The 15,048-nt window shown below is 44.2% G+C and overlaps 1 protein-coding gene across 1 annotated transcript; it reads left to right on the top strand.

Annotated features, from left to right (window-relative positions):
- Positions 1–6,095: 6,095 nt before the first annotated feature.
- TLR4 (toll like receptor 4) lies at positions 6,096–11,896 on the top strand. The gene is made up of 3 exons (XM_087703650.1): positions 6,096–6,200; positions 7,575–7,741; positions 9,637–11,896. Exons 1-3 carry the CDS (start codon positions 6,096–6,098, stop codon positions 11,894–11,896), a joined length of 2,532 nt encoding a protein of 843 aa, XP_087559776.1.
- The last annotated feature ends 3,152 nt before the right edge of the window (positions 11,897–15,048 follow it).

Here is a 15,048-nt window from a genome sequence, read left to right as displayed (position 1 = left end):
TGCCACATCCTACTTAACTGCAGAACTGGGGGGGGGGGGAAGGCTGCCCACCTGCCTTCCATTGAGGACCTGCACACTGCAGGAGTCAAAAAGAGGGCTGTGAAAATATCTACAGACCCCTCTCATCCTGGACATTGTTTCAACTCCTACCCTCAAAACGACGCTATAGGGCACTGCACACCAGAACAACTAGACACAAGGACAGTTTTTTCCCTGTTCTGTTCTATTCTACTCTTATTCCTATTCCTATTCTATTCTACTCTACTGTATTCTACATTCTTCTCTTTTCTCTTCTCTTCCATTCTATTATATTCTCTATTCTATTCCTATTTACTCTATTCGTCTCTTCCATTCCATTATATTCTCTATTCTATTCTATTCTACTCTATTCTTCTCTTCCATTCCATTATATTCTCTATTCTATTCTATTCTACTCTACTCTACTCTATTCTTCTCTTCTCTTCCATTCCATTATATTCTCTATTCTATTCCATTCTATTCTATTCCTATTCCACATTCTTCTCTTCTTTTCTTTTACCTTCCCTTCCATTATATTCCCTATTCTATTTTGTTCTATTCTACTCTATTCCTTTTCTAGTCTATATTCTAATTCTATATTCTATATTTTAATTCTATTCTATTCTACTCTACATTCTACATTCTTCTCTTCTTTTCTCTTCCCTTCCCTTCATTATATTCTCTATTCTATTCTATTCTATTCTATTCTAATTCCCTATTCTATTCCATTCTCTTTGGGTTATCCTGAAGTCTCTTTTAAAACCTCTTAATTCTTTCCCACACCAGCTGCTGTGGGAAGTCAGAATCAACGAAAGACTCTCTGAGACTCTCGTGAATCCTATCCTATCCTATCCTATCCCTATCCTATCCCCATCCCCATCCCCATCCCCATCCCCATCCCCATCCCCATCCCCATCCCCATCCCCATCCCCATCCCCATCCTATCCTATCCTATCCTATCCTATCCTATCCTATCCTATCCTATCCTATCCTATCCTAATAGATTCAGTGTTTTTCACAAGCTCTGGGCGGAGGGCAGTGATTTTGCTAGTGTGTGTGTGTGTTTTAGGGTGGACTCCAAACTTCTCAGCAGTGAGAAGCAAAATCAGGAAGTGGCCAAAACTTGCGGTTTCCTGTCTACTGTGATGAAACAAAACCCAACAACATGTATTTTGGAGATGTTAGAAGCACACACATAAGGACACGTAAACAAGGAGGGGGGGGGGAAAGGAGTATAATCTCCATGAATATATAGCCTCACCAGCTCTTGTTATTTATTTAAAGGGTCCTCGCTATTTAATGAGTTGAATTACTAAGTTATTATTATTCCCCAAAGGGGAGGCTAACCAAGTTCCTTCCTTTTCTTCATTATTGTAACAGCCCCTGCGACCCCCATCTGCTCTTATTAATCCCAGGAAACAAATGAGGCGAATCGTTAAAAAGGAGTTGGGGGTAACCTTTTAAACGGGTAACTCGACTGTCTATAAATGCTACCCACGGTTCCTGGCAAAGTTGTACCGGTGAAAACAGCAACCCAACGCTCCAGCCTTAGATATAAAAAGATTTTTTAATTTCTTTCGATGTTTTTTTAAAGAAAATAGTTTTACGCTTTTAAGAAGTGTGAGCTTGCCCAGAGTCACTGGGTTTGAATTGGGTGGGTATAGAAATAAATAAATTTCATGTACTCCACATGGGCATTGGAATGACCTCTGGGAATCTCATCAGGGGATAAGAGCATAAAATACAATGCAATTCCAAGATGAGGTAGCCAACAAAGACGAACGGGATAAGGATCAGATAAATGGGGCGAATCTGATCATCAATATACCAAAAAGAGAGTTCCATTCACAACTGGAACTCATGAGGCCAACGGCATTCTTTCATTTTATTTAATATTTGTTTCTTTTTAAAAAAAATATGTTTCTCTTGCAATTCTGGCCAGTGACTTGTTGTTGATTTATATCTTGTGTTATAACTTTTCCTCCTCCTCTCCCTTCTCCTCTTTTACTCTCCTACTTTTTTTCTCCCATCGTCTCTTCTCTCCCTTCTCTTCCTTTCTCCTTTCCCTTCTCTCCCCTTCCTGTCCTCCGTGGCATGACATAACCGCGAATGTCAAAAGCGCGCCGACAACACCGCAGGGCTAAAACCGCGATGTCAAAAGCGCGCCCACAACTGCGCGCCGACAACAGCGCGCCGACAGAAGCGCAATTTAACTTAAGGTAAGGTTTAGGGTTAGGGTTAGGTTTAGGGTTATTTTTAGGGTTATGTTACTGCACGCCTCTTCCTCTGTTGTCGGCGCACTGTTGTCGCGCGGTTTTGACGGTGCGGTTTTGTCACCACGCTTTAGTCACACGCGCTTTAGTCTACCGCAGTTTTGTAGTGGAACCCCTGTCCTCTCCTTTCTTCCTCTCCTTTTCCTTTCTCCCCTCTTTTGTCTTCCTCTCCTTTTCTTCTCTTCCTTTCTCCCTTTTCTTTCCTTCCTCTTTTCTTCATGTCCCTTCTCTTCCTCTACTCTCCTTTCTCTTCACCCCCTCTTCCTCTCCTCTCCCTTCTCTTCCTCAGCTCTTTTCCTCTCCCCTCCCTCTCCTCTCTTCCTCTCCCTTCCTCGCCTCTTTTGTCTTCCTCTCCTTTTCTTCTCTTCCTTTCTCCCTTCTCTTCCTCTCCTTCCTCTTTTCTTCCTGTTCCTTCTCTTCCTCTACTCTCCTTTCTCTTCATCCCCTCTTCCTCTCCTCTCTCTTTCTCCTTTCCCTTCTCTTCCTCTCCCTTCGCTTCCTTTCTCCCCTTCCTTCCTCTCCTGTTCCTTTCTCCCCTCTTTTACTCTCCTTTTTTCCTCCCATCCTCTCTTCTCTCCCTTCTATTCTTCTCCTCTCCCTTCTCTTCCTCAGCTCTTCCTCTCCCCTCCCTTCTCTCCCCTTCCTCTCCTCTTCCTTTCTCCCCTCTTTTGTCTTCCTCTCCTTTTTTCTCTTCCTTTCTCCCTTCCTCTCTTCTGTTCCCTTCCTTTCCCTTCCTCTCCTTCCTCTTTTCTTCCTGTCCCTTCTCTTCCTCTACTCTCCTTTCTCTTCATCCCCACTTCCTCTCCCTTCTCTTCCTTTCTCCTTTCCCTTCTCTTCCTTTCATCTTCTCCCTTCTCTTCCTTTCTCCTCTCCCTTCTCTTCCTCTCAGATGAGCTTATTCCACTTTCCATTAACAGACTCTTGTAAGTCTGAAAGGACAGATCTCCCCCCCCCCCCCCAGCTTCCTTTGGAGCCTGAGAATCTAGCACCTGTGCCTCTTTCTCCACTTCTTATTCAACCGCAGAAAGAAATACTGAAGAAATTAGATAGAGTTTGAGGCCATATGGCAAAATGAAAGAGAAACAGCAAGAGGTCGAAGAGCTGAATATCTCTTGGCTTCAAGGTCAATTCAGAGCCACAGGACGGGTCCCTTCGCTACTCAGAGTTGTTTAGCGTTTGCAGATGCGGCTAACAACTTTCCATAGTAGTGTTAAGTTACTACAAGCTACTCGGAAAGTGCTAAGTGCGTGTTTTGACTCTGGGGAGTTTATAGTCCCTTTTATTATTACTCCCCCCCCCTTTTGTTAATGGAATTCCTGTTTTTATGATTGATAGTAGATGTCCAAGCAGCTATTAAAAGCTGTTCACAGCTTTTTTTCCCCTCTCTAACGCTTTTTATTCTGGGTCCCTCGATTTTGTCTCTTCGGGAAATAAAACGGGTCTGATATGCTCGTCCGTGCGATTTGTAATCGTATTGATTTCTAAAAAAACCCAAAAACTGAATAGCAAACGAACGGTTTACTTGCCAGAGTTTCTCCATTGTTTTATATATATATATATATGTGTGTGTGTGTGTGTGTGTGTGTGTGTGTGTGTGTGTGTGTGTGTGTGTGTAGGTAGGTAGGTAGTATTTGTGCTGATAAATAAATAAAGGGAGACTAGTATAGATCTATTTCAAGCTATTTAGCTCTCATCAGCTAGCCATACCCTTACTGGGATTTGAACCTGGGCTATATTATATACTAGGCAGACTTCTTAGCCATTAGGCCACAGGCTCTTATCTGTTATCAGCAAAGCCAGGGTGAAAGGTATCTTGTGACGAGCCGATTGACAGATGATGGAAGCAGTTAGCTTCCTCCCATAATTGGGGCTTACCAGGGGTTGTAAAAATCTAATATATATATATATATATATATATATATATATATATATATATGTATATGTATATGTATATGTATATGTATATGTATATGTATATGTATATGTATATGTATATGTATATGTATATGTATATGTATATGTATATGTATATGTATATGTATATGTATATGTATATGTATATGTATATGTATATGTATATGTATATGTATGTATATATGATTGAAAATTCAAAGAAATTTCCCAGGACAATGATGGGGGAAAAAAGGCGAACAAAGACAAGTAGGAAGATTCAGTGCCAGAATCTGTTTCAAAGATCTGTTTGTGTCGAGTTTTCACCTTGGCTTGGATTAACGGATGAAATTGGCGTCCCCGATAGACAAGGCTGAACTGATCAAATGCCTCCAAATTGATTGAGTTTATCTGGATGCGTTCTGCCGATTTCATCCCTCCTCCCCTTCTTTAAAAAAAAAAGAGATGGATTCCAAATGGATTCAGTTTGATGGTCTGGTTCAAATAAAACCGAGTCAATTTTCCTACCCTAGAAAATATCATCAATGGAATGGACTATTTTGAATCAGATTCTGCAGAGCTGGTGACAGATCCCTGCATCCTCCTTTGGAAACAATAGGCAGCTTTTCCCTTTGAGGCTTTCCATTATGTTCAAGCATTTTAAAAGGAAGACCTTAAGCTAGTAGGAGTTTTATTTCACCGTTTGTCTGGGAGGGCTGAAGGAGCTGGCGTGCATCTGTTTGATAAGGAGGAGTTATCGGTGGCCGGGGAAAGAAATGCATAAAAAGTGATTTTAAAAGAGAAAAATGATGAGGAAGGAAGGAAGGATGAGAGAAAGAAAGAGAGAGGGAAAGAAAGAGAGAGGGAAAGAAAGAAAGAAAGAAAGAAAGAAAGAAAGAAAGAAAGAAAGAAAGGTTTCCCTTGTACATATGTGCTAGTTGTTCCCAACTCTAGGGAGCGGCACTCATCTTTTTTTCAGAGTTGAAAAGAGAGAAAGAAAGAAAGAAAGAAAGAAAGAAAGAAAGAAAGAAAGAAAGGGGGAAGGAGGGAGAGTGGGGAAGGGAAGAGAAAGGAGATTAGTAAGGAAGGAAGGACGGGAGAGAGAAAGAGAAAGAAGGAAAAAGAAAGAAAGAAAGAAAGAAAGAAAGAAAGAGGGAAAGGAAAGGGCACAGGAGATAAGTAAGTAAAGAAATAAGGGAGGAAGGATGGGAGGGAGGGAGGAAAGAGGGAAAAGGAAGGGAAAGGAAGGAAGGAAAGAAATAGGGAAAGGCACAGGAGATAAGTAAGTAATGAGGGAGGGAAGGAAGGAAGGAAGGAAGGAAAGAGGAAGGAGGGAAAAGGAAGGGAAGGAAGGAAAGAAAGAAAAAGAAAGAGGGAGGGTGGGAGAAAGGGAAAAGGAGATTACGAAGGAAGGAAGGAAGAAAAGGAAGGAAGGAAAAGGAAGGGATGGAAGGAAGGAAAGAGAAAGGAAAAAGGAGGGAGGGAGGGTGGGAGAAAGGGAAAAGGAAGAGAAAGGAGATTACGAAGGAAGGAAGGAAAAAATGAAGGAAAGTAAGCAAGTAAGTAAATAACTCTATGGTTACATTTAAGTGACCCAAAAATGAGGAACCACATTCTAGAAAGCTAGTTCCTCTTTGCCCTTCTTTCACAGGCCGATCTATGGTTCAGCAGGATATGTCGTCGAGAACTTTACGAGCAAGCTGATTTGAACTTGCGTGCCTAGTTTTCTAAACCACTTTCTTTTTCACTCGACTTCCTCCTTCCAGAGGGTGCCTCTTGTCCCTCCATGGATTTCAGTGGATTTGGCCCAAAGAAGACTATTTGCCTGCCTTGAGGCTCCTCTTCTTCTTCTTCATCCATCTCCATTTTTAAGTCTTTTTCCCCCCTCCACCGCCGAATGGGTTGATTCTGAAGATGCCCAGCAAGGGTGGGTTCTTCTCACCGGCGTGTATCACCTTCTCCTTGGCAATGCTTTTTGAGCTGAACTTGAGAACCAGAAGCCTGAATCCCTGTTTGGAGGTAAGTGATGGCCTTACGGGACAAATAAATTGCAACGTCCGAGACAATTTCCTTGTTATTCAGGAGCCCTCTCCTTCTTTGCTTCCGCCTATCTCCAGAGGTTGTGGGTGCTTCAACACTGGAGGTATTTTTTTAACAGAATAACAGAGTTGGAAGGGACCTTGGAGGTCTTCTAGTTCAACCCCCTGCCCAAGCAGGAGACCCTACACCATTTCTGACAGATGGCAGCTCTGTCTCTTCTTGAAAGCCTTCAGGGATGAAGCTCCCACAACTTCTGAAGGCAACTTCTGTTCTGTTGGTTGATTGTTCTCACTGTCAGAAAAATTCCTCCTTATTTCCAGGTGGAATCTCTCCTTTCCATCAGTTTCCATCCATTATTCCTTGTCTGGCCTTTGGAAAATAGCTTGCACCCCTCCTCTCTGTGGCAGCCCCTCAAATATTGGAAGGCTGCTATGCTGTCTCCCCTGGTCCTTCTCTTCCCTAGACCAGCCATGCCCAGTTCCTGCAACCGTTCATTGTATGTTTTAGCCTCCAGTCCCCTCATCATCCTGGTTGCTCTTCTCTGCGCTCTTTCTAGAGTCTCAACCTCCTTTTTATAGTGTGGTGACCAAATCTGGATGCAGTACTCTAGGTGTGGTCTTACTAAGGCTTTATAGAGTGGTATTAGTACCTACCTTGATCTTGATTGTATCCCTCTATTAATGAAGAGATCTAAGAAGATTTAAGAGATTTAATTTAAGAAGAGATTGGACAGTCATTTGTCTCAAGTGGTGTAGGATTTCCTAGCTGGACTAGAAGATCTCCATGGTCCCTTCCAATTCTGTTATTATGTTACCTGATAATCCCAGATCAGTTAGTCAGTGGAATGGCGTGCCTCCAGACGTTGTGGGTCCTTGATCACTGGAGGTTTATAAGAAGAAATTGGACAACCCCTGGTTGGGAATGGTATAGGATCTCCTGCTTGAGCAGCTCAGGGTTGAAATGAGGGGGTCCTTGGTGCTCTCTGAGTTTTGTCATTTTCTTGTAGATACCTCATTACCCAACTAGATAACGTCATCAGTGCTAGAAGGGAGTAGGGTCTGCTCTGTGTTTATATACACAGTTCCTTCTAGCACTGATGACGTTATCTAGTTGGGTAATGAGATGTCTACAAGAAAACAACTGAATTCAGAGAGCACCAATGACCACCCAGAGAGCACCCAGAGGGGTTGTCCTTCCCCTACTCCTCTCTGGAAACCCCACTCCCCTTCTAGCACTGATGGTGTTACTTAGTTTGGGTAACGAAACGTCTGCAAGAAAACAACCAAGCTCAGAGAGGACTCCTCGGATTACAAGAAAGGAAGACTTTCTATTTACGGTCTCTTCTAATTCTAGGTAGTCCCAGGTCACTCATACAGATGTATGGAGCTGAACCTCACTCAGATCCCTTCAGGCATCCCAAACACTACCCAGATCTTGGACCTGAGTTTCAACCCGCTGAAAATCCTGCACTCCAACGGCTTCTCCGCCGTTTTTGCACTGAGATCTCTGGACCTCGCTAGGTAAGACGCTTCCAACCGAAAAGACGCAAAGATGGGGAATGGATAGAACCGTTTTCCTTCCGGGAAAACAATGTCTCCATTTCCTGGGCCCCTGACGGAGGGCAGCCGGTTGTGTGAACGGGACAATCAGGGAAGCATATGGTCACGGGCAGTGATGGCAAAACTTTTTTCCACCGAGGGCTCAAACTGGAATGTGTGTGTATGGGCGTGTGCCAGAAACCGGAAGGTTCAGCTGGCCGGCACGCGCATCGCTGCTTTGAAGGGGGGGGGGGGTTGGACTAGATGACCTACAAGGTCCCTTCCAAATCTTTGCAACACATTACACTTCTTTTACATCTCTGTTGTGATTCTTTTCTCTGTGCATATAAGTCTTGTATATCTATAACTTTATATAGATATGTGCATTTATATTATTTCACACCTTTTTTCTTCATATATATATAACATTCTATATATTCTATGCATAACAACCTTTTTTACATTTGACCCATTTTGCCTCCATTTCTTATTATTTATTTGCTACAGTCTATCTCCTATTTCTATCTTTTAATCATTTTCCGGTTTTGTAGTTATTTATTAATTTATTGATCTTTCTTCCTTTCTTTTTTGCTTTCCTGCTTTTCCCCCCCTTTCCAATTATATTATATATTATCTATATATTATATAATATTATATATTATTATAATATATATATTATCTAGCCAATTATACCATAAACCCCATACAGAGTAATATTCAGATTCTTCTTCCTCTTCAATTCTTTCGCCAGCCTATCCGTCTCTGCACATTCCAATTTTTTTAAATTACATTTTTATTTGCTCAGAAAACAGCTTAGATTTTTGACCATTTTTTCGCGGTTTTCTGGCGCTCCGGTGCCTGTTAAAACCAGCCGGCCAGTGCACATGTATGTGTTGGAAACCAGAAGAGCAGCTGGGGATGCCGCAGCCATAGCTTCGCCATCCCGGATCTAGGGAGATTCTCAATCATCAAGATCATGGCTGTATTGGAAGTTAAAACCCACCCCTCTCCTGGGAAATGAAATATTTTAGGAAATATTAAAAAAGGCAGAATATTTCCCCTAAGAAACGGAGAGAGGCAGAAACTCTGCCCCCCCCACCTTTGTTAATGGGCCATTAAGGGTTGTGTTTGATCTGAGAAAGCTGGAGGGCAGGGGGGGGTATGCCTTGTGTGTGGCCGTCATCATGGTGGGTGTGGCTTGGGTGGACGTAGCCATGGCGGGCAGAGTGCTGGTGGAGGCCCGCGAAGGCTGAAACGGCCCTGCGTGGCTTCTTGGGGCCTCCATGCGGCCCGTTTTTGCCCTGCAGAGTGCTGCTGAAGGCTGAAAATGGGGGCCACATGCATTCCTCCCCCCCCCCCCCCGCAGCCTATTTTGACTGGCAGAGGCACCATGGGCCGGTCCTTTGAAATTCGCAGGCCAGATTTAAGCGCCCTGCAGCTTGGATCCGGCCCGCAGGGCTTGAGTTTGACACCCCTGTTCTAGAGCATAAAATTCAACCTTGGCTGAATTTTAGTGGGTTGCAGGCGGTATGCCCCCGTATGGAGCACCAGGTACCATTCCGGTACAGTGCTCCAGAGGGCCCACCCGCCCAAGCTCCTTACCTGTATTTGAGCTCTTCGGCGCTTCTGCACACGGAGCACACAGGTCCTGTGCGATGGTCCGCCGAGCAGCTGGAGCATTGCGGAGGCTCGCGGAGGTGTCTCAAGACATAAGACGCATGCGCGCACTGCCCATTGTGTGCGTGCGCTGTGCATGTTTGTGTGGTGGACACCGGGCCCTGTTGCAACCATACTGGTTGCAACGGGATCCGGAACACATCGCTGACTGATAGGTGCACCTGAGAACTTTCACCTTCTTTCCTCCCCTGTTCCAACAGGTGTCATCTCTGGAAGATTGAGGACCGTGCCTTCATGGGACTCAACAGCCTTTCGGTCTTGATCCTGACCGGCAATCCCCTCCAGATCCTGGGACCAAGGGCTTTCCACAGTTTACCTTCTCTGCAAAGATTTGTTGCTGTCGAAACCAACTTGTTCTCCTTGGCCACGTTGCCCATCGGGCACCTGACTTCTCTCGAAGAGTTGAATTTGAGCCACAACCACATCGGTTCCTTGAAGCTCCCCGGTTATTTCTCCAACCTCGTCTCCCTCCGGCACCTGAGCTTCCAACTGAACGAGATCTCCTCCATCTCGGTTGGAGATCTGGACCCTTTAGCAAGCCGTGACGTGATGTTGGTGCTGTCGAGGAACGATCTAAAGCATATTGAGCGGGGCGCCCTGGCGGGAATCCGCCTTCGGCAACTGGTTTTGAGAGGCTGCTTTGAGGATAGAGCCGTGATGCGAAGCAGCCTCCAGAACATGTCCGGTTTGCACATCGACAGCTTATTGTTAGGAGAATACAGAGATATCGACAAAGTGGACTTCATGGACAGAACTCTTTTAGATGTCCTGTGTGACTTACATTTACAGGAGCTCACTGTTATTGAAATGTACGCTCTAGGCTCTGGAAGCACCTGCTCGCCTTGCCTCAACAATATTTCCATGGTGCGGGTGGTCCATACTAATGTCCGCGAACCTTTTGAGTTTCCAAGCAACTCCAATATTTCCCAACTTGAGTTCAAGAACTGCGCACTGGATGCAGTGCCTGCTACAATCCTTTCTGCCTTATCGAAGCTGAGAGTGCTTCGCATCACTCACACAAAATATCTCAGGGACTTTGAGACGTATTTTAAGGGCCTCCAACATTTGGAGACCTTGGACCTCAGCGTTAACAGGCTGGTCACTCACCTGTCCTGGGTCGGACTCCTGGAAGGGGCCCCCAACCTGAAGCACCTCAACCTCAGCTTCAACACAGAGATCAGGTTAAATATTGAATGCAGCGGCCCAGGCAAGCTGGAATATTTGGATTTGCAGCACACCGCCCTCGCCACACCTGGGACCGTTCCTTCGTTTTTCTGTCTCCACCGTCTGATTTATCTTGATATTTCTTACACGGGCACCGCGGTTATAGCGCAGGGTTCGTTCCACGGCTTGCACAGCCTGCAGGTGCTCAAAATGGCAGGCAACAGCTTTGCCAACAATCAGTTGGTTGACAATTTCCGGAATCTCACCAAGCTGCACTTTTTAGACATTTCCAATTGCCAACTCAGCCATATCTCTCTCAGTAGTTTAACCTCCCTCCATGAACTCCGGCTGTTGAACGTCAGCCATAATAAACTGCTGGGTCTCCACCCAGAGACCTACCTGCACATCCCTCTTCTCACCACCCTGGATTTTCACAACAACCAGTTGTCTGCTTTGACGGAGGAGGATCTGAAGAACTTACCTGCCGGCCTGAAATATCTGGACCTCTCTGAGAATCTTTTTGATTGCTCTTGCAATCATGCGGGTTTCTTGCGGTGGGCAAAAAACTCCTCCGCCCTCCTTCGGAATGCCCAACACATGCTCTGCTATAGCCCCCCGGAGTTAAAAAATGTGCGCGTGATGGATTTCGTCTTGGCGTCCTGCGGGATCAGCATAACCACGGTGGCTGTTTCCGTGACTGTCGTCCTGGTCCTGATCGTCATCGCGATTCTGTGTTATAAATACTATTTCTACCTCTACTACGGCATGGTGCTCTTCCTCAGGAACAGGTCCTCGGATGAGAAGGAGACCATCTACGATGCATTTGTGATCTTCTCCAGTAAGGACCAGGAATGGGTGAAACAAGAACTGCAGCAACCTCTGGAAGAGGAATTGCCCTACTTCCGCCTGTGCCTTTTCTACCGGGATTTCATCCCTGGCGTTTCCATCATCACCAACATCATCAAAGAAGGCTTCCAGAGCAGCCGAAAAGTCATTGCCGTGGTCTCCGATGACTTCCTAGAAAGCCGTTGGTGTAACTTCGAACTGGAGGTGGCCCAGTCTTGGCAACTTGTGGAAAGCAAAGCCAGCCTCATCTTCGTAGTCTTAGAAGGGGTGGACAAAGCAGCGCTAAACCGCAAACTGGGCCTGTTCCGTTATCTACGGAGGAACACCTTCTTGAACTGGAAGGACCGGGACCTTAGCCGCCATGTCTTCTTAAGGCAGTTGAGGTCGGCCTTGCTTGAAGGCAAAACATGGACTGAAGATGAACTCAAGCTAATGTTGAAAAGTGGGTGATGTCTATTTTTGCTGCCCAACTGAGCCGGTCAGTCTAATTTCAGGAAGCCGTCAAGAATAGGCGGTCTTACCTTTAGAATTTCCATTTGGGACCTAATATCCCATGCATGGAGATTAATAAGCAATCCAGGTCGTGGTTGTCCCAATGGCAGAGGTAAGCTGCAGCCAGTTTGCACTTGTTCAGGAAAACTGGTAGTTAAGACTATGCACAGTTCAGTGAACTGGCAAATCCCACTATTGGCTGGCCCCGCCCCACTCATTTTTTGGCCTGTTTACTGGGCCATTTTCAGGCTGTTTTTCGGGCTGTTTTTGGCCCCCAAAACAGCTTGAAAACTGCCCAAAAATTGCCTGAAAAACACCCCGAAAATAGGCCGAAAAATGGGACAGGGCGGGGCCAGCCAGTAGTGGGATTAGCCCCAACTGGCTGAATCCTATCTCTGCCTTTAAGGCAAGTGGCTGGGAGGCGGGGCTGGGTGTGATGAGTGACATCACCTACCCAGTCACATGACCAACTGGCCATGCCTACCCAGCCAGAGGACCGGTTGTTAAGTTATTCAAGTCCCACCTCTTCCCAAAGGTGCTTTTTTTCCCAAGAAGCAACTGGACTTTCTGGGTTTCTGGGCTTCTTGGAAAAAAAATGCATCTTTTGGACCTAAGCCACAGCCAGACCCATTTATTTGGCGTGTGCCCAAGCAGGGGGTTAGACTAGAAGACCTCCAAGATCCCTTGTAGCTCTGTTATTCTGAGGGATATAGAAACTATGTTAATAGGAGCAAGGGAAGGTGTGTCCTGGAATGACATCCTTTGTCTTTCTGTTCTGGGAATTATTATCCATATATGCGGTATCCAAGGAGGAGCTGATAAGAAAAACACCGCATTTTACAACACCGCAGAAAAACCACCGCAAAATGCGACACCGTATTTTGACAGAAGCTATGGGCCTCTTTCTTCTTATTATTTTTAAATGTTGGAAATATATAAATTAATTTGTGTGACACTAATGGAAATGACTGAGGAATGTTCGTTAAATAAAAGGTCTTAATTATTCCACTCTTACTTTGTCCGTGCTTAGCAAGATAATAACAGCAAGCAATGCTGATGGGGGAAAAAATATTTCAAACTTGCAGACGCGAGGTTTAAAAACAAAGGTGAGCAAGACAGCTTAGGCCTAGCATTTCCGCACCCTTTTCCTCAGGTGTTTGTGTGTTTGTGTAAATGTTTGTACCCTTCCTTGTGATGAAAGATCCACAGTTTCAGAGTCGCGTGAAGTGACAAGATTTCTAATGTGCTCCATTCACTTATTTTGAAGTAAATTGTTTTGAACTGGTGGTCGGGAATGTGTATTTTTTTTTTTTTTTTGGTCTTTAGTGATTTTACTGCATCTACGTAGAAATGCTGGCTAATCTCTACATTATATTTGCTTCTTTCTCACCCATAAACAAACAAACGAAACCACAGATCCCGACACCTGGTCTATCCCTATTCTTTTCCTATTCCTATTCCTATTCCTATTCCTATTCCTATTCCTATTCCTATTCTTATTCCTATCCTATCCTATCCTATCCTATCCTATCCTATCCTATCCTATCCTATCCTATTCTGTGATGTTGTATGCCATGCCATGCCATTCTCTATCCCTATTCTATTCCCTATCCCATCCCATCCCCTATTCTATTCAATTCTATTTCATTCTATTCTATTCCCTTCCATTCCACTCTACTCTGCTTTACTCTCTCTACTCTACACTACTCTATCCCTATTTACTGTACTCTATCCCTATTTACTGTACTCTACCCCTATTTACTCTACTCTATATCCCTATTTACTCTTCTCTACTCTATTTACTCTACTCTATATCCCTATTTACTCTACTCTACTTACTTTATCCCTATTTACTCTACCTACTCTACTCTATCCCTATTTACTCTACTCTATCCCTATTTACTCTACTCTATCCCTATTTACTCTACTTTACTCTACTTACTCTACTCTATCCCTATTTACTCTACTCTACTCTATCCCTATTTACTCTACTCTATATCCCTATTTACTCTACTCTACTTACTCTACTCTATATCCCTATTTACTCTACTCTACTTACTTTATCCCTATTTACTCTACCTACTCTACTCTATCCCTATTTACTCTACTCTACTCTATCCCTATTTACTCTACTTTATTCTACTTACTCTACTCTACCCCTATTTACTCTACTCTACTCTATCCCTATTTACTCTACTCTATCCCTATTTACTCTACTCTACTCACCCTATCCCTACTTACTCTACTCTACTTACTCTACTCTATTCTACTTACTCTACTCTACTGTACTCTACTGTACTCTACTGTACTCCACTCCACTCCACTGCCCTCCCATCCAATCATACATCTCATTTGACCTTGCTTTTCCTTTGGAACCAGGAAGGGTTGGCAAACTGCTATCATTTGCTCTGATTATGATTACTGTGATGAATCCTATTACTTATGAGGTGCTTTTTAGCCTCTGACCCATGGAGAAGTTGCTACATTACTCAGTCATAATGTTTTCCAGTGGATTAAGCCAGCCAGCTCCAGCTTCTTACAGGCGCAGTCGGCTTTCAAGCCAGGGACTTATAAAAAAAGCAAGCGGACACTATATTCTTAATGAGCTACGGATGGCAGTTCTACATTTCTGGCAGACAAGCAACAAAACCAACATTAGAGAGGTCATTTCCCAAGGTCCTCACTGCTAAAGCTAGAGAAAGAGAAAGCACCAAGCAATGTAAATATTTGTCTGAATTCCATCTGCAGAGTTAAATTTTTTTAAAAAAAGAAAACTCTCTTTCTGTACATCTCTGTGTGTGTTCTCTTTCTCTTCAATAAAACACAGCCTAATAGTATGTGTCTCTTTGTGTGTGTTTGTGTTTATCTACATCCATCCATCCATCCATCCATCCATCCATCCATCCATCTGTCTATCCATCCATCCATCGATCCCTCTCTCTCTGTATCTGCCCATCCATCCATCCATCCATCCATCCATCCATCCATCCATCCATCCATCGATGCATCAAAATATCGATCCATCGATCCATCGATCCACCCTCATACACACACACACACACACACACACACACACACACACACACACACAAACAAACACACACACACAC

The sequence above is a fragment of the Thamnophis sirtalis genome, unplaced genomic scaffold (genome assembly GCF_051295495.1).
Source record: "Thamnophis sirtalis isolate CommonGarterSnake01/CBP01778 unplaced genomic scaffold, rThaSir2_p1.2 scaffold_2, whole genome shotgun sequence".
NCBI classification, from domain to species: Eukaryota; Metazoa; Chordata; class Lepidosauria; order Squamata; family Natricidae; genus Thamnophis; species Thamnophis sirtalis.
This window is presented reverse-complemented; position numbering and strand designations above follow the sequence as displayed.

What these genes read in the sequence shown, in the direction of transcription:
- TLR4 (XM_087703650.1), top strand. Translation starts at nt 6,096, where the DNA reads ATGCCCAGCAAGGGTGGGTTCTTCTCACCGGCGTGTATCACCTTCTCC. An exon ending in GCCTGAATCCCTGTTTGGAG is followed by an intron (nt 6,201 to 7,574) that starts GTAAGTGATGGC and finishes TTCTAATTCTAG; the next exon opens with GTAGTCCCAGGTCACTCATA. An exon ending in AGATCTCTGGACCTCGCTAG is followed by an intron (nt 7,742 to 9,636) that starts GTAAGACGCTTC and finishes CTGTTCCAACAG; the next exon opens with GTGTCATCTCTGGAAGATTG.